The sequence below is a fragment of the Neophocaena asiaeorientalis genome, unplaced genomic scaffold (assembly GCF_003031525.2).
Source record: "Neophocaena asiaeorientalis asiaeorientalis breed wild unplaced genomic scaffold, Neophocaena_asiaeorientalis_V1.1 scaffold110, whole genome shotgun sequence".
NCBI lineage: Eukaryota > Metazoa > Chordata > Mammalia > Artiodactyla > Phocoenidae > Neophocaena > Neophocaena asiaeorientalis.
In genome coordinates this window covers 1075447-1095878 of record NW_020175053.1, presented here as the reverse complement: position 1 = coordinate 1095878, position 20432 = coordinate 1075447, and the positions used below count along the sequence as shown (strand labels likewise).

General features: G+C 40.3%; 1 protein-coding gene across 1 annotated transcript in view; it reads left to right on the top strand.

Annotated features, from left to right (window-relative positions):
• The window catches only part of L3MBTL4 (L3MBTL histone methyl-lysine binding protein 4), a 297887-nt gene that overhangs the window by 49087 nt on the left and 228368 nt on the right, over positions 1 to 20432 (top strand). Inside the window, exons 6-8 of the mRNA XM_024763900.1 lie at positions 15871 to 15975; positions 17015 to 17150; positions 18901 to 18992. Of these exons, the coding sequence (XP_024619668.1) occupies positions 15871 to 15975; positions 17015 to 17150; positions 18901 to 18992 (333 nt within the window). The remainder of the gene's footprint in view (positions 1 to 15870; positions 15976 to 17014; positions 17151 to 18900; positions 18993 to 20432) is intronic.

Here is a 20432-nt window from a genome sequence, read left to right as displayed (position 1 = left end):
CCGGACCCTGCTCCCTGGGCCCTGCTCTCTAGGCTCTTCTCCCCGGGCCTGCTCTCCAGGCATACCCCCGGCAGGACTTGCCTGGATGGACATGGAGACGCCCTTGGCTGCCCTCTGTTGGCACCTGGCCTGCCAGCCGAAGTGTCATCATCTCCATGGCCCAACCCGCACACCTTGGGGTGTGTGGCCAGGCTACAGCCCACCCACCATTGGAGCTTCATCTAAAATCCTAACGTTGGCAGGTACTGGCCTTCCAGCCTCTCCCTGTTACCCTCACACTTGAAGACATACTGACTTCCTTCATGAGGAAGAGCAGAGGTATTTCCCCCAGGTGACCTCCTTCGTCTCCTTAGCGAGGCAGAGTTACTGTCCAGACTTCCAGACTCAGGGTGCCTGCCTGTCCTCCTGTGGCTCCCTCAGTGCCACCTGCACCCCTGATGCTCCACGCTCCGGGCTCTACTCTGCCCCCCACCCCTCCGGCTGTCCGTGACCATCTGTTAGATGATTTCAGAAAGAAATTCTTTGTGTCCTGATAAGGAAACTCCAGCCAGCTGTAGGATGATGGGCGGAGGGTAGCCGGTGAGAAAAGACTCCTTCCTAACTTATCTCCTGACGGTCCCGAATACAAGGCACCGTGTGCGGACTCATTCCCCCTGTCTGTCCTTCCTTACTTAAAGTCCTCGTGGGAGCAGTGAGTTTAACTCACCCTCTCCCTAAATTTAACTTTTTCACCCAGACCTGAAGTATATTTAAACCTCTAATTTTTCTAAATATGCCAGTACGTTAAATAGAATCTGAAAAATGTGTGTGTGTGTGTTTTGTTTTCAATAAAGCCTGCATTTATGTGTAGTTCCGCAGTGCAGAAAGCTGCTGCCGTGAACATTCACATTTGGTGTAACCCCGTGTGGAACTATTTGAGAAACGCTAGACCCTTTCCAACCAAAACAGTTCAGTCAGATGTCAGGTTTTCTGTGCTTTGAACATGTTTCCAAAGTACTTGATAATCACTGAGCTCCCCTTCAGAGTTTTAATGTGGATCCGTCTTAGCTACTAACACTTTAAACATTAGTCACGAGCCAGGTGATGACCATGCACGGCTTTATAAGCTGTAATGAAATTCCTCATTATATTGTGAACTTGGGTATGCTGAGGATCACATGACAGCCTCAGCTCATATGCTTTTTTAAAAATTTGCCTCAAGTGTGCTTGTCTATCTGCCTGTTTGTTTTTGTCTTCTATATGTATTGTGTTGTCCCCCAGTTTTAAGATAACTTCGTTGGTGTTTAACAGTTCTCCCCCAGAAAAACCAAACATGTTTTGAAAACAGTTATACTCAGCTGTTTGGTTGGGGTTTAAAACACAAGGCACGTATCAAGGGCAGGGAAAGAAGTGTGTTTGCAGACCAGAATGTGGCCTTACACCATGCAGTCATTTAAGCCAATTGCTTGCTGGGACTCTGAAGAACAGAGCGAATTCCCTTTCACGTTCGTTTCTCATATTCTCCAAAGCTCTCAGTTATGGAGCAAAACTGAAGCTGCGTCCTGATCTCGGGTGTCAGAGCCTTTTCCTTCTCTTGGAATCCACTCCTCTGAAACGGTGGGACGCAAAGGTCCCGGGCTGTGAAGCAGTTCAGCAGATCTGAAGCGGGGAGCCAGACAGATCAGGCGCTTTTTGTTCTTGGGAGGGGCCTGAAGCCCCCGTCAGGGCAGCTTATCTGCATTTCCAGCTGGGAGCCCAATGTCATGTTCAGAGGAAGGGAAATTAAAAGAAGAAAGTAGTGGTGTTTAGAGTCAAGGGTGGACCGTTTCACGGCTCTTTTCCTGTAGTTAAAGGAAATTTATATTAGAAGTATCCTCGTCTCTTTTCTCTGGGAGAGTTTAGTTATTCAGGAAAAAAACACATGGGTTTATTGTTTTAGACCCTAGGCTCAGAGGATTTGTGAAATCCACTCAGTGACGGCCAATGAATTATCAGATAACTTCAAGAGTTATTTTTAAAAGTTCTCTCTGAGCAGTTCTTTATTTTATACTCTGTGGGTTCTTTTTCTTTGTTCACAAAGATCTTTGTTAGACTGAAGCTGCTTAAGTTCAGCAGTATTTCACCCACTCTGATCTGTGCTTTCTTTCTGTTTCTTGGACTATAATTCAGTCAGTGGTTAGGTTAGGGTCACTGGAGACACACACACACACACACACACACACACGTACACACACACGCACGCGCGCACACACACGCCAAACTTCTTATTATCAATAGGTCAGTGGGTTCCAGGGAAATGAGAATTTCTGCATCTGAGATTACAGTAGGATAGATTCACAAAGAAACAGTAGGAATTCCACTGACTAACTTATTAAAGTGCACTTTTGTTGTGCCATGCATTCTGTGTTCTCTGTTTGTAGGATCCTCCCGGTATAATCTTGATAGCAGTTTGGGATTCAGAATTATGAAAAATGTTCAAAAAACGAAAAATGTTCAAAATAACGAGGACGTAGTCTCTAAAATGAGAGTTTAAAACTACGCAATCAGCCATCCTTCACTGCCGTCTTAACTGAAGCTTCGCAGCCAGTTATGTTTAATTAGGTAGGGGATGATTTTTCTCCATTAGCCTAACAAATAGGTGGCAAAAATAGGCATCACTTTGAAGAAGCAGAATCTGAAGCAGGTCTTGCTGCCTCGCCTGTATTTCCATGATGAGCTTCTGTGTTCTGCTTATTGAAGTTTCCTAAATCGGTTATTTAGTCCGTGGCTTGATTTTTTTTTGCGGTACGCGGACCTCTCACTGTTGTGGCCTCTCCCGTTGCGGAGCACAGGCTGCGGACGCGCAGGCTCAGCGGCCATGGCTCACGGGCCCAGCCGCTCCGCGGCACGTGGGATCTTCCCGGACCGGGGCATGAACCCGTGTCCCCTGCATCGGCAGGCGGGCTCTCAACCACTGCACCACCAGGGAAGCCCCCGTGGCTTGATTAATGGCAGGTTCCTATAAAGGACAGCCACGCAGCTCTTGGTCTTTTTTTGGGGGGTGAAGGGGGGTTTGGACCCCTTTGAACATCTAATGTAAGCTATTGATAATCTCCTTAGAGAAGTGCTTATATCGATTTGTGCACAAAACTTTATATAAAATTCAGAAGGTTTCCAGAACCCTTGAATACATCATGGACCCCACTTCTCCACCATTAAGAACAGCCACATTAAACAAGAGTACAAAACAACAGTGTGTGTGTATATGTATGTGAGTGTGTGCTGTGTGTGTATTTTTCAAGTTCTCCATTTTCTCCGTGATTAAAACAAGAGGGAGTCAGAAGGGGTTCTAATATTCTTGGTAATTTCCACTCTTAGTTTAGGTGAAGATCATAGTTTCTTGAGGAAAAAGCAAGGAAGGCATTTCATAACCTTTCATCGTGTGCAATATTTCTTGGTGGAGACACTTCTAGGATGAAAGATTCATTGCAAGATGCCCGGGAGAACATAGAAGCTATAGTAATGCATCAGAAAGTTGGAACTGAAAAGCAGGTGCAGAAGTAGAGTTTTCATGAGCTGTTCATCAAGTCCTTGGAGGTCTCAGTAGATACTGATAACTTTATAAAAGTAAACATGATCACATTTTGGAAAATATGGAGATTTCTTTCCAGCCTGAAACCTGGGTGTCAGTTGAAATTCCCCACCTTCCTCATCCTGTGCATCCAGCCAGTCAGCAGGTGGTGCCCATTTTACCTCCCAGATACGTACGGAGTCTGGCCCCTGTCCGCACTCCCAGCTCTTGCTCTGCGTTTGGTTGAGGGCCTCATCACCATTGTTCAGGCTGTCGCAACATTCCCAAATACAATATCACTTTGTGAGTAAGCATAGACCAGGGTTTGTATTCCAATTCCAGGTTTTTACTGACTAGCTGGGCCAATGGGGCAATTTGTGAACCTCTCTGAGCCTCTGTTTCCTTGTAGGTGACGTGGGGATTGTAACAGTCCCAGTGCAGGGGTGCTAAGGCTTAAACGAGCTGAGTTAGGTGCTGTATGTGGTACATGGCAAATTCTTAATTATTAGTAGATATTAAAAGCCTCCTTTCCCATCTTTTCTACTTCTAATTTTACTACATTTCTAATTAATTCCCCACATTGCCACTAACAAGATCTTAATAAAATGCAGTAATTTTTTTTTCTTCCCAATGACTAAAAGCTTTTGCTACTACTTCATTGGCTAAGGATAAACTAAAAGGTCCTTAACAAACCATACAAAGCTTTTCGTGACCTGGGTCCTGCCTATTTGCCTAGTGTCTTCATCACTTGATTGTGTGTGTGTGTTGATCTTTTTAAAAAACTTAGAATGCCATTAAAAATTCTAACAAGACAGAAGAGTATAAAAATAAAAGGCTTTCTCTCTCTGTCAGTTCCCCGCTCTAGGTGAACCACTTAAAATAATGTGATGTTTGTCCCTCCAGATCTGTATAATGTAGTTATGTAGATATGTGAATAGTGTCCATATAAATGGTTGCGTGTTCCTCGCCTGTTACTTGCTTTATGTTTATCAGTACCTCATGGCCATCATGCTTCCTCAGCAGATCCGGCTCTGTGGCTTGCTTTTATTTGATAGCTGTACTGAATTCTGTTGAACTGTGTCTAATTTCTCTCCATCTAAAATTATTTTTATATGTGCTATTGTGGTGGGAATATAATTCCATTTTCTTCCCAAATGGATAGTCACGGGTCCTGATGCCATGTGTCCTTACTCTCCTGATTGATCCTATAGTAAATTCCCGCACATAGGGTCTGGCATTCAACATGGCACTGTTTTCAAACTTTTGGCATCTGGGGATCATCTATTGGTCATGTAGCACATACTCAGACCTCCAGTTTTTAATATCTAAAAAAGCTCATCCCAAGTTTTCACTATAAAATAAAAGCTTAAATATTATGATGTCTTTAGTGTTGCCTATAACCTTTCAGAATGACCTCCCATAGTGACTAACTGCCTGTTAAAAACAGACACACTCTGTGATCTCAGGCACATTACATAACCACTTGTGGCCCAGTTTCATCATCTGGAGAATGTACGCGTACTTCATAGGGTTTTTCTTGATGATTTAATGAGTTAATGTTTGTAAAGTGCTTAGAACAGGGTGTGGCCCAGTTCTGTGCTGCACAAGGGCTTGTAGCATAGAAGGCCCCTGTATATAGCTCGATGAAGGGTAGCTCAGCTCTGTAACCATCCTTGTCATTCTTTCCTCTTCATTTCTGTTTAGGGAGAAAGTTGCATCGAACCATTCCTAGGTTTTTGGCTGTGACAGCAAGTGTTAGTGGTTCTTCACATACATGTGGATTGTCCTGGATATTCAGATTGAACATGAACCCAGACTCATTTTGTTTTATCAAATGCTATGTTGACACATACTATGCTCAAAACCTGGCAGGTTGAGTCTCTCTGCTTCAGAGAGAGCTGCAAATGCATTTTGTAACTTCCTCTTTGATTGTGTTTGTCTCTGGAAAATGTTTTTCTCACGTTCCCTTCTGCAGTATTTGAATTTTTTTTTTTTTTTTACTCTACCTATAACCTAATTGATTTTTCCCCCATTGAGGAAAGAAAATTGTCAAGTGCTGACAAAAAGCTAAATTCTCTGTGGTCAAGCTGTTTATATTGCAGTTTGCCTACATAAGACTTCCTGATGGCTCACCTTTCACGTTTAAAATTGTGACATTTCAGCCCTGAAGGTACACATTGAGATGATTTAAGATTTTGAAGATGTTGCTGAGATAAACCATTTAACGAGGATGCTGAACTCATGGCAGTGGTCTTTGGTGTAAAATTCCTAGGAACCTCTTTCCCTCTGACAGCCATCATGTGGGGACTGAGAAACCACTGCCCTGTGGCCCTGGCCCGGCCCTTTGCAAGCTCGCTAAAAACCTGTGCCTCGCTACCTGCGATTCCATCCCATGCCCAGTTCCTCCCATTTCTTTCAGTATTGAATTGTGATCAGGGGAGTATTGTTGGCTGCCAGCTCCTGCCTGTGAATAATGTAGGATGCTTGTTGACATTCAGATGGCGTAGGCGCTCTTCTGTGGGGCACGTATTTCACTGGTGCTCTGCTGGTGCTGGTGGCCACCGACCTTCTGCAGTCTGTGTAGTGGCTCAGAAATTGTCATCACAGGATCATCTCTCTGCTCTTGCAGTGGGGTTCTCAGTGATGAACAGGTATATCTACCAACTGCCCAAGAGTTCTTCCCACTGTGCACTTCTGACTTTGTCTACCCATGGAGCAAAGACCTGCTGGCACACACCCGTGAACACGATTGTATTTCATAAAGGAATTTTGCCAATAGCCCCTCTACTTTTCTCCAGGCATGGTGTTTTGTTTTTCTTTGTTTTTTTCTAGTGCTCTGACTCATTTTATTTTTAAATAATAGTATATCATTTGTATCTACTTTTGATATGAGGTATGGAACTTTGAATAATCCTTCTTCTCCAACATTAGTGACAAAATTCATCAATTTTATACTAGAAAGCATTATTTTGCAACTGTTTGGAGAACAGAAAATGACAAAACATAACAACTTCACTTCCGTACCCAGGAGCACATGGCGCTTCCCTGGAAGTGTCCTTGAAGCCTTCTGTGGCCTGAAGCCAGGTTTTGTTTTGCGTTTTGTTGCCACTCTGTCCCCTTAGTGGAACAAACAGTTGGCAGGCTTTCAGAAGACTTATGTCCTTACTTATGCTCTACCACTAAACTGGTGTGACCTTGAGAAAGTCTCTTAACCTCTCTGGGCTTCAGTTTATTTAGCTGTAAAAGTGGTTTTCAGGTCCACAAACCTTGTGATTTTTTATGACTGAATTTAATGGGCTTATTGTTTGCTTTAAGTGTGTGCTTCCAGTTCCCTTTTCTTCATCATAAAATATAATTTTATAAGCACAGCTCTCAATTATGTTCATAAAATACAAGATTTTTAGAAAGGAAAAACATCTTTATCTGCCATGAATAAACCATCACACGGAAAAGAGATGGAAGACAGGCAATGATATTTCTCAGTAGATGTTGCCTTTCGGATTGTTAAAATGACTGTCTTGGTTTTTGTTTGAAACCCTCCAAAGACTGCTGTGGCTGCTTGAGCCATACAGGTTCCTTGCAACATTACATAAAAGCTCCCAAATGTTCAACTGAGAAGCCATTTTGAAATGCTGTCAAGACTGACATTGCTCATCCCAACCTCTTGGCTGTGATTCATTGCCAGTGTCTTGCATTTATCATTCATATGTGATCTAATACTAGTTACTCCCCATCCCCAATTTTACATCTTTCAGTTTTGTTAAAACATGAAAAGTGTGCTCTCATTTTCTGCAGCTTCTTAAATTTCCTGTCAGCCTTATTATTATACTCTCCCCTGGTCTCTCCTTCCCCTTTGCTTTTCTTACCCATGTTGTGTTCATGTGTATGTATCTATGTATATGGCTGTGGTGCTTTTGGAAGTTAACTGAGACATTTCAAAGCAGTGAACAGGAGGTAGTCACACAAAACTTGTTAAATACAATCTGCTGGAAAACAGAGCAGAAGTGAGAAGAAGGCTGGGAGAGTTAAACACACACATGACATTTACTTTTGTAGAAATAAAGTATTCCTGAGAAATCATTCATTCTTGCCATTTCATTTTTGGTTTCCGTCAAATTTTTGGGTTTTGAGCTGTGAATGTAAGAAAGTTTCTAACGACATTTTACAAGCCAATTCATAAAGATTTTAAAACAATTTCATGTCCTTATAAAAAAAAAGCGTGTACCCAAGTGTGGAAGAAGGTTAAATAAACTATGTTACGTGTACACAGTGGACGGTGCAGCTTAAAAGAGAATGTGGGCAGTGGCTGTGACCTGACATAAGGTGGTTTCCAGGGGACACTAGGAAGTGAACAATGCCAATGTAAAACAGCTTGTATAATATGCTGTCTTATGTGTAAGAAGGGAGGGAAAAATAAGAAATGTAAACATAATTGCTTATTTTTGCAAGAAGAAACCCGGAAGGATAAACCAGAAAAGAGTGAGGTTGGTTACCTTAAGAGGTAGAATGGGGTGGGTAGGACATGGGAAGGAGAGATACTTCTCTGAGTACCGTTTTGTAGAGCTTTAACTTTTGGAAGTACGTTAATATTCTGCATATTAAAATTGAAATAAATCATTAAGAAGTGAAAGAAAACAGAAACAAACGAACTCAGCCATATTTCAGGTGAATCCCATGATTGGACTGAAGGGAGAAAAAAGAATGAATCCAAGTAGTTTATGAACACAGTGTTTATATACCCCATTCTTGGATGGCAGAGCAGGAAGGGAAAATTGCAAACAAATCCTGAACTCTTTTTGTAGGTTTGTTTATTATAGTAGTGGGGGTAAAAGAGTTCTGAAACCACAGTACATACACTATAGGATTTAGTACCTGAGTAAGTGTGTTGACCTTGTTGGAGGAGAAATACAAATATAGATCAAAAAAGACAGAATGAGCCCTCTGAGGATGGACTGAATTAGATGGATCTGTTTGAACTTAAGATTTATCATATATATGTATATACACATATATGTGTATACATATGTGTAAATGTTTATGTATGTATATGTGTTTTGTATGTAACTATAGTGAAGGAATTGCAGAATGTTGTAATTGTGTGATCAAAATTAACATCACCAATGGACCAGATGTGATGTCCTTAGAAGAACACATCATCACCCATATGGCAGGCTGGCAAAACAATGCATAACCTGAATCTAATCACAGGGAAACATCAGACAAATCCAAAATGAGGAACTTTCTATTTTAAAAAATACAGGAGGGAAAACACTGTGTTCTTTTAAAATGTCAGTATTATAAAAGATAAAGAAAGGCAATGGAAAATGTTCCAGGTTAAGGGAGACTAAACAGACATGTCAGTTAAATTTAATATCTGCCCTTAAACTGAATCCTATTTTGGAGGGAAAATATTATGAAGTGCATTGTTGGATAAATTGGAAAAATTGTAATATGAGTGGAAGATTAGTTAAAAGTAATGTCAAATTTACAGACGTTGATAAATGAGCTGTTGTTAAGTAAGAGAACGTCCCTATTTTTAAGTAAAATAGACTGCTCTTAGGGAAAAAATTTAGTATTTAGGGGTAAAGAGCCCTCAAATGATTAAAAAATCATATGTACACGTATATGTATATGTTTACATCTGCATCTGTATACACACAGACACTTGAGAGAGGGGGCAAACAGAAATGATAAAGCAAATGAGGTGGAATGTTAACAATAAATAAATCTAGGCAAAGGCTATACATGTTCCCTGTACTATTTTGTTCTTGGAACTTTCCTTTAAGTTTGACATTATTTCCGAATGAAAAGATTTTTCTCAAAAGAATAAATTACCCCTAAAATAGGCATTCGTAGATTAAGCAATCGTTAGTAGTGATTAAAAAGCACCTCTAGATCTAATAGTACTAGATTTTAATCATCATCTTCCATTAGTATACTTATAAGTTTATTCTCAATTAAGAATAAATAAACGAGTAATGTTGAATCTTCTCAAAACTGTCTGCTCAAAGCTATTAATCATTCAGCAAGGCTATGGGAAGCAAGACCAATATTGAAGAAAATAATAAATGGGAATGAATGAGAAAGTCTTTTATGAAATAAATTCCTTTTACAATAGCAATAAGCATAAAAGGTACATAGGAATAAATAGTACAAAGTCTTATGTGAAAATTTTAAAAACATCCTGGACAATGAAAATGATTAGATTAAATAGAAAGGGAACAAGTTCCTGAATTAGAAAACTCAGCATGATAAAGATTGCTCTCCAGATAAAAAGACTTATTTTAAGCAATTAAGACAATGTGATGTAGGCAAATATGCCAACAAATAGGATTAAAAGGCCAGAATTATACCCAAAGACATGTAGAAACATGATATAATAGAGGAAACTTTGCAGATCAATGAAAGTATGATACTCAAAAAATTTTTTTTGAATAATTTGTTTTCCATATGAAAAAATAGAGCCCTACCTCACTCCACAGAAAAAATCAATTCCAATTGTATTGTAGATTTAAATATGAAGAACAAAAGTTTTAAAATAACACTAGGAGGAGAAATAGCTTCAAGATGGCAGAAGAGTAAGATGTGGAGATCACCTTCCTCCCCACAAATACATCAGAAATACATCTACATGTGGAACAACTCCTACAGAACACCTATTGAACGCTGGCAGAAGACCTCAGACCTCCCAAAAGGCAAGAAACACCCCACATACCTGGGTAGGGCAAAAGAAAAAAGAAAACACAGAGACAAAAGGATAGGGACGGGACCTGCACCAGTGGGAGGGAGCTGTGAAGGAGGAAAGGTTTCCACACACTAGGAAGCCCCTTCGCGGGCGGAGACTGTGGGTGGCAGAGCCACGGAGGAGAGCGCAGCAACAGGGGTGTGGAGGGCAAAGTGGAGAGATTCCCGCACAGAGGATCGGTGCCGACCAGCACTCACCAGCCTGAGAGGCTTGTCTGCTCACCCGCCGGGATGGGTGGGGGCTGGGAGCTGAGGCTCCGGCTTCACTGGATCCCAGGTAGAGGACTGGGGTTGGCGGTGTGAACACAGCCTGAAGAGGGCTACTGCACCACAGCTAGCCGGGAGGGAGTCCGGGAAAAAGTCTGGAGCTGCTGAAGAGACAAGAGACTTTTTCTTCCCTCTTTGTTTCCTGGTGTGCGAGAAGAGGGGATTAAGAGCGCCGCTTAAAGGAGCTCCAGAGATGGGCGCAACCTGCGGCTAAAAGCGCGGACCCCAGAGACGGACATGAGACGCTAAGGCTGCTGCTGCATCCACCAAGAACCCTGTATGCAAGCACAGGTCACTATCCACACCTCCTCTCCCAGGAGGCCACCACTGCCAGGGTCCCGTGATCCAGGGACAACTTCCCTGGGAGAACGCACGGCGCCTCAGGCTGGTGCAACGTCACGCTGGCCTCTGCCACCGCAGGCCCGCCCCGCACTCAGTACCCCTCCCTCCCCCCAGCCTGACTGAGGCAGAGCCCCCGAATCAGCTGCTCCTTTAACCCCGTCCTGTCTGAACGAAGAACAGATGTCCTCAGGCAACCTATACACAGAGGCGGATCCAAATCCAAAGCTGAACGCCGGGAGCTGTGCGAACAAAGAAGAGAAAGGGAAATCTCTCCCAGTAGCCTCAGGAGCAGTGGATTAAATCTCCACCATCAACTTGATGTACCTGCATCTCTGGAATACCTGACTAGACAACAAATCATCCCAAATTGAGGAGGTGGACTTTGGGAGCAATGATATATATATTCTTTTCTCTTTTTCTCTTTTTGTGAGTGTGTATGTGTATGCTTTTGTGTGTGATTTTGTCTGTATAGCTTTGCTTTTACCGTTTGTCCTAGGGTTCTGTCTGTCCGTTTTTTTAATTAAAAAATTATTTTTTCTTAATAATTTTTTAATTTTAATAACTTTATTTTATTTTATCTTCTTCTTTCTTTTTTTCTTTTTTTTCTCCCTAACACAACCCCACCCATTAGCAGAGAGGCTGCCTAAAATCATAATAAGGCCACAGACACCCCAAAACACACCACCAGATGTGGACCTGCCCACCAGAAACACAAGGTCCAGCCACATCCACCAGAACACAGGCACTAGTCCCCTCCACCAGGAAGCCTACACAACACACTAAACCAGCCTAAGCCACTGGGGACAGACATCAAAAACAACGGAAACTACGAACCTGCAGCCTGCGAAAAGGAGACCCCAAACACAGTAAGTTAAGCAAAATGAGAAGACAGAGAAACACGCAGCAGATGAAGGAGCAAGGCAAAAACGTACTAGACCTAACAAATGAAGAGGAAATAGTCTACCTAAAAAATAATTCAGAATAATGATAGTACAAATGATCCAAAATCTGGGAAACAGAATGGAGAAAATACAAGCAACATTTAACAAGGACCTAGAAGAACTAAAGAGCAAAGAAACAGTGATGAACAACACAATAAATGAAATTAAAAATTCTCTAGAAGGGATCAATAGCAGAATAATTGAGGCAGAAGAACGGATAAGTGACCTGGAAGATAAAATAGTGGAAATAACTACTGCAGAGCAGAATAAAGAAAAAAGAATGAAAAGATTTGAGGACAGTCTCAGAGATCTCTGCGACAACATTAAACGCACCAATGTTCCAATTATAGGGGTCCCAGAAGAAGAAGAGAAAAAGAAAGGGACTGAGAAAATATTTGAAGAGATTATAGTTGAAAACTTCCCTAATATGGGAAAGGAAATAGTTAATCAAGTCCAGGAAGCACAGAGAGTCCCATACAGGATAAATCCAAGGAGAAATACATGAAGACACATATTAATCAAACTGTCAAAAATTAAATACAAAGAAAACATATTAAAAGCAGCAAGGGAAAAACAACAAATAACACACAAGAAAATCTCCATAAGGTTAACAGCTTATTTTTCAGCAGAAAATCTGCAAGCCAGCAGGGAGTGGCAGGACATATTGAAAGTGATGAAGGAGAAAAACCTACAACCAAGATTACTGTTCCCAGCAAGGATCTCATTCACATTGGACAGAGAAATTAAAAGCTATACAGACAAGCAAAATCTAAGAGAATTCAGCACCACCAGACCAGCTTTACAACAAATTGTAAAGGAACTTCTCTAGGCAGGAAACACAAGAGAAGGAAAAGACCTACAATAATAAACCCAAAACAATTAAGAAAATGGTAATAGGAGCACACATATTGATAATTACCTTAAATGTAAATGGTTTAAATGCTCCAACCAAAAGACATAGACTGGCTGAATGGATACAAAAACAAGACCTAGATATATGCCATCTACAAGAGACCCACTTCAGACATAAGGACACATACAGGCTGAAAGTGAGGGGATGGGAAAAGATATTCCATGCAAATGGAAATCAAAAGAAAGTTGGAGTATCAATTCTCATATCAGACAAAATAGACTTTAAAATAAAGACTATTACAAGAGACAAAGAAGGACACTACATAATGTTCAAGCGATCAATCCAAGAAGAAGACACAACAATTTAAAATATTTATGCACCCAACATAGGAGCACTTAATACATAAGACAAATACTAACAGCTATAAAAGGGGAAACTGACAGTAACACAATCATAGTAGGGGACTTTAACACCCCACTTTCACCCATGGACAGATCATCCAAAATGAAAATAAATAAGGAAACACAAGCTTTAAATGATACATTAAACAAGATGGACTTAATTGATATTTATAGGACATTCCATCTAAAAACAACAGAATACACATTCTTCTCAAGTGCTTATGGAACATTCTCCAGGATCATATCTTGAGTCACAAATCAAGCCTTGGTAAATTTAAGAAAATTGAAATCATATCAAGTATCTTTTCTGACCACAACACTATGAGACTAGATATCAATTACAGCAAAAAAATCTGTAAGAAATACAAACACATGGAGGCTAAACAACACACTACTTAATAACCAAGAGATCACTGAAGAAATCAAAGAGGAAATAAAAAAATACCTAGAAACAAATGACAATGGAAACACAACTGTCACAAAGAAAGAAAACTACAGGCCAATATCACTGATGAACAAAGATGCAAAAATTCTCAACAAAGTACTAGCAAACAGAATACAACAGCACATTAAAAGGATCATACACCATGATCAAGTGGGGTTTATCCCAGAAATGCAAGGCTTCTTCAATATATGCAAGTCAATCAACATGATAAACCATACTAACAAATTGAAGGAGAAAAGCCATATTATCATCTTGATAGATGCAGAAAAACCTTTTGACAAAATTGAACACCGATTTATGATAAAAACCCTCCAGAAAGTAGGCGTAGAGGGAACTTATCTCAACATAATAAAGGTGATATATGACAAACCCACAGCCAACATCGTTCTCAGTGGTAAAAAACTGAAAGCATTTCCTGTAAGATCAGGAACAAGACAAGGATGTCCACTCTCACCACTATTATTCAACATAGTTTTGGAAGTTTTAGCAACAGCAATCAGAAGAAAAATAAAAGGAATCCAAATCGGAAAAGAAGAAGTAAAGCTGTCACTGTTTGCAGATGACATAATACTATACATAGAGAATCCTAAGATGCTACCAGAAAACTACTAGTGCTAATCAATGAATTTGGTAAAGTAGCAGGATACAAAATTAATGCACAGAAATCTCTTGTATCCCTATACACTAATGATGAAAAATCTGAAGGTGAAATTAAGAAAACACTCCTATTTACCATTGCAACAAAAAGAATAAAATATCTTAGATGAAAAGACAATGCTCAGAATGGGAGAAAATATTTGCAAATGAAGCAACTGACAAAGGATTAATCTCCAAAACATAGAAGCAACTCATGCAGCTCAATATCAAAAAAAGCAATAACCCAATCCCAAAATGGGCAGAAGACCTAAATAGACATTTCTCCAAAGAAGATATACAGATTGCCAACAAACACATGAAAGAATGCTCAACATCATTAATAATTAGAGAAATGGGAATCAAAACTACAATGAGATATCATCTCACACTGGTCAGCGTGGCCATCATCAAAAAATCTACAAAGAAATGCTGGAGAGGGTGTGGAGAAAAGGGAACCCTCTTGCACTGTTGGTGAGAATGTAAATTGATACAGCCACTATGGAGAACAGTATGGAGGTTTGTTAAAAAACTAAAAATAGAACTACCATATGACCCAGCAATCCCACTACTGAGCATATACCCTGAGAAAACCATAATTCAAAAAGAGTCATGTACCAAAATGTTCATTGCAGCTCTATTTACAATGGCCAGGACATGGAAGCAACCTAAGTGTCCATCAACAGATGAATGGATAAAGATGATGTGGCACATGTATACAGTGGAATATTACTCAGCCATATAAAGGAACGAAACTGAGTTATTTGCAGTGAGGTGGATGGACCTAGAGACTGTCATACAGAGTGAAGTAAGTCAGAAAGAGAGAAACAAATACCGTATGCTAACACATATATATGGAATCTAAAGAAGGAAAAAAAATGGTCGAAGAACCTAGGGGCAAGACAGGAATAAAGATGCAGACCTACTAGAGAATGGACTTGAGGATACTGGGAGCCGGAAGGGTAAGCTGGGACAAAGTGAGGAAGTGGCATGGACATATATACACTACCAAACGTAAAATGGATGGAGTGGGAAGCAGCCGCATAGCACAGGGAGATTAGCTCAGTACTTTGTGACCACCTAGAGGGGTGGAATAGGGAGCGTGGGAGGGAGGGAGATGCAAGAGGAAAGAGATATGGGGACACATGTATATGTATAACTGATTGACTTTGTCATAAAGCAGAAACTAACAAACCATTGTAAAGCAATTATATTCCAATAAAGATGTTAAAAAATAAAATAACAGTAGGAGAATATCTATGTAACTTCAGTGTTGCAAGGGATTTCATAGGCTAGATGTGCCAACTGTACAGGAAATAACTGATATATTTTATTACGTTAAAATAAAATTCTCCACAGTCATCGTAACGTGAAAAGCCAAGTAAGTCACAGATTGGGACTAAGTAACCATTATAATCAACAAAGGATTGTGTCCAGAGTACAGGAAGAGCTCCTTCAGATCATTAAGGAAAAATGGGCAAATGGAGTAGGTGGGGAGTTCACAGGACATAAAGTTTGGCAGATGAACTATTTCAAAGAACATACAACCGATCAAGCCGTCTTTGAGGGCAAAATCTCCAAGAGCAGGCTTCTTTCTTTGGTTATATTATTGAGCTTCCAAACGTGTATGATTGTGTGCATAGAGACACCAAGTGTTTTAATATCAAACTGTGAAGATATTTTGGTGATTAATATTATATCATGAAATTTCGTAGGACCAGTCCTTTCCGGAGTGTGAAAATGGTTTTCAGGTTGGAATGAGATTAGAAGGCATTGACCCCCGTCATCCATCTGTGTTTTGTGTGCTTTCTGTAGCTGAGGTAAGAAATAGTGTTATTGTCTTGGGCTAATTGCAGTGACAGGAAAGAATTTTCTAGAGAATGATGAATTTCAGTACTTTGTGTTATAAACAAGTCCAAGTACATTATGGATTTATTTTATTCAGTGATGAGTGAAGTATGTTCTTTAATGAAATTTTTTCCTTGTTTGAAGATTAAATTTCTAAGTTTCTCATTACTAGTGGTAACTCTTGATTTAATTGGTAAATAGTTTTCACCTGAGGTTGATAAAAATCAGTGAATCCCACAATGTTGCTTTTGTCTGTTAAAAGAGACAATTATTCAAGTTTTATCTGAACTAGTGAGAAATGTATATGAAAAAATCCATGCTTATGAATTATATATTTATATAAATACATGAATTTTATGAAAATTATATAGGGTGAGGAGCCATTGATAAAGTAAATGGCTTATATAATATTTACTAAACATTTTATGTTATTAAATTGATAAAAGACCTCAGTATTTCGAATAACATCAAACATAGAAAACACTTAATTTACTGAATGATTATAGTTATTGAACTTGTATAGCATGTCTAGGAGATGTGTTTCTCAGACTGTTTTTCTTTGTTGAGTATGCTGGATCCATATGTTAGGTTAAGTAAGGTCATACCCATTTTGGTTTTTGCTGTGTACTTTAGGTTACACTGTTTTGGGGTATGAATCCAAGCCAGACAGCAGGAGATGGGGTTTCTGAAAGGAATATTTGCTAGGTATTGAATGAACAAATAAACAAACTTGTCGATTAATGGTTATGTAAATTGACCTCAGATTCCTAGACTGAGTAAAAGGATAGTTTTTTTGCAGAAAAATTTTTGATACTTGAAAGATAGTGTCTAGTTTGTCAGCATTTGTCTTATCCAGATTCATCTATGAATTTGTTTGTTAAGACATTTGGATGTAAGGATTGGTTCATATATATTGATGGTGTTGATAGAATAAATGAATATTTTGTTAATTTTGTGTACACTTCAAATGCATGACTCTTAATGAACGATTGTAAACATTCCATTTTGCAGGTGTGTGGTTACCGTCTCAGACTTCATTTTGACGGTTATTTAAGCTGCTATGATTTTTGGACTAATGCTGGTTCCCCTGACATTCATCCAGTAGGGTGGTGTGAAAAGACCAAACATGAATTACACATCCCTAAGGGTAAGTCAGGAGGAAAAGACAATCAGCTTTTTAATGAAATACTAGCAAGAGAGCCTGGTGTGAATTGATTTTCAAAATGAAAGTTTGATCCACAAAAAGCAGTAAGACTACAAAGATATCACTGTTAGAAATAAATAAATGTCTTTAAAGAAAAGCATCAGAGACCGTTTAGGTCAAATACTCTGAGGTACATAGGGCAGAAGTAAAATCTCATGAGAGCATTTTATCTTACATAAAGTCTATTAAACTTTATAAGGAATGAAGAAACTAATGTTTAAATTACAGTTGAAATAAAATATTTCACTTAATCAGTGATGCTGTACAGTGAGGAAACTTGATTCACTGTATATCATTTGTTTCAAGCAGAAATCATGGAGCACAGGGAACTGTGAAAGTGAAAAATTCACTGTTTTCTTTCGATGGGAATTAAAAATCTCATCTTTGTCTTTTGTTATGTGGGAGAGGAACTGGGTCTGGCAGACATGACTGAAACCTTTCTTACCTGCTGCCTGCTAGTGAGGTGAGGATTCATAGGTTGAGATGCCAGTGGGCCTGTTTCCTTGACCAGCAAATTTGTATATAAGGTCTCCTGCTTGGGTGTTAGACTCCTGGCTGACCGTGGCAACTTCTGGAGTCACTGTATAGTCATTTTACTCTTAGGAAGCAGCTCAGGGTATCCTCTGGGATCCACCCCTGAGGCTGGCAGCAGGGTCCTCTGAGATTGCTGGGTTTCAGGGAGGTTGGAATAGGCCCCAGGCTCATTCACCCCGTGGGTGGTTGGTGTTCTTGGAGCCTTTCTTGTGTGCAGGCCCTGGAGACAGAGCAGTGAATAAAGGAAACCGTCTCTGTCTTCACGGGGCTTTCATTCCAGAGGGGAGAAGGAGGATAAACAGAGAGAAAGGTGCGTGTCTAGCGGCGACAGGCGTGGAGCGCTGAGTGGGGTCCCAGGGCTGCCCTTGCAATAAGCAAGGTGAAGACAGGCCTGGGGTGTGACATCTGACAGGTGCCTGGACGGACGCACGACAGAGACAGCCAGCTGGCTCCCTGGGGAGGAGCACGTGTCAGAGCCCAGCAGCGGGTGTGGCGCAGACCAGTAATCACAGGAGCGCTGGAGCGAGCCAAGGGCCAGGAGGGAGGAGATAAGTGAGAGGTGTCACCGCGGCCTTGAAGGCCAGTGCAAGGAGTTTGACGTCTGTTCTGTGACACTCAGTCTGAGTATTTCCTGAGCCTGGTTATTTGGGCCAGCCCCACACGAGCTGCTTTAGGGCACATGGACGGGAGGGTCAGGCATTTTATTGGGAAGCCCGTAAAGACAAGGGCAGAAAGCTGGAACTGCCACGTGGCCTGGGGGGCGGTTCTGTTGCCCCTGCAGTGTCTGGCTCCCCCGGGGCTGCTTACCATCAGGCCCACGCTGGCCTCGGGGACGTGGCTGCTTCAGGAGGCCTGAGGGACGCAGGAGATGAGACTCCTGTCAGGCCACCAGGGTACTGATTCCATATTTGAATGAGTTTTAAACTTCGTAGGGAATGACATGCATGGTGGGAAATCAAACTCAACAGTTTGGAATTCCATACATTAAAACAGCACTGAAACAGTCTAGAGATTTTAATGTAAATCTTTTGTGTCTGCTAAAGGATTTTGGCAGAAATCTGAATTTATGGCAGAAAACTGAATAAGAATAGTATTGATACATTATTATGCACATGGTTACATCTTGTGGGTATTTTGAATAATTCATACTTTTTTTTAGGTTATAGAAAAGATAAATTTGTTTGGATGGATTACTTGAAGGCCTGCAAATTGCAAAATGCTCCCAAGAAATTATTCAGAAACAGAAATTCTGTAAGTATTTTCTTCCATAGTATAAATCAGAGTTTTACTTCAACTTAAATTTCTTAAAATTCACTATGTATTCTGTTCTATTTTAATCTTTTAAGAATCCTTAGCTTCCTATGACTTTTCTCACTAGATTTGTCAGTTTCCTATGGGCGTATTTGTTTTTCTTTTAAACATACAATTAAATAATTAGATGGAGAGAGTAGAAACATTTATATGTAAAGCTGGCTAAAATTTAAAATGCCTTTTAGAAGGTGTTTCTTTTTGCTTCTAGTGAGTTAGTCGTTTAAATTTAGTTTGATGCTTTGAGACCTGCTGATATGCCAGGTGGACTTTGACTGTACCTGGTCCAGTTGTATTTACGTGTAATGAAAAAGAGGGTGACGGTTCATATAGATTCGAAGGGTGTGTGAGGATTTGGGTGGAGCACACTCACCCTCTGTGTCCCAGCAGCCTAACAGGTGTTCAGGAGAGAAGGAGAAACAGTCACAGCCCTGCCTCCTCTGGGCCCCAGGTGAGGCCACACACCGCGGAAGGGCGGGAAGCCTGGAGCCAGGGAGGCCCCACCACCTGCTGGCTGTGTCCCCTGAGGACAGTCCCCACCCCCCACCCCCTTCCCCAGGCTTCAGTGTCCTGCTGTTGAATCAGTGTTCTACAACTGTTCAACATGTTTCAGACTCGTATCAAGGAAGAGAGTTAGAGAAATGTGAAAATGCTTTAAGAAAAGTAAGGTGCTAAAGGAAACCAAAAATCAGGGTCCAGTATAGGTAGTAAAGAAGTAGGGAAAAAAAACCCTCTTCTAGTCCCTGGATATTGTGTGTATATTTTCTAAATCCCAGGCCTGGCTAATTATAGCTACAGGAAAAGTGGGGCTTTATCATTGTCATGTTATTATAAATCATAGCCCTTAGTATTTTTAATACTAAAAAATATATGCAGGTACTAAAAAAAAGCATTTGTTTTTTTTTAACTATGATTTATTTATGGATAAGCACATGTGTTCCTTAAATGTTGAGAAAGCCACTAATTTCAACACTTGATCAAAGTATATAAGTGGTAATTTTAGTGCTAAAGAGCATATCTTTAAAACTTTTCCAAATAGTGGTATTTGGAAATATACCACCCATCTAAAGCCTACGGGGACCAGAGAAAATTATTTGATATTACTGTATTCAGTAAACAGTGTATTTTAAAATTAATACAGATTATTCTATGAACTGAAGAGGGAAAATGATGATGAAAGGGGAAATAAAACCTACCTGCACAACAAAAGAGAAAAGCACAGAGTAAAAGTTCATTTCCTGGGATTCCTTTTTTATGAATGTACACTTGGTAACAGTCTGTTGGAATATTTTTACTGGCTGGCTTCATTCTGCAGTTTAAGTGTTGATACCCTGTAGACTTTTCTGATGCTAAACATGACAGAAGTTTTGACAGTGGCTCAGT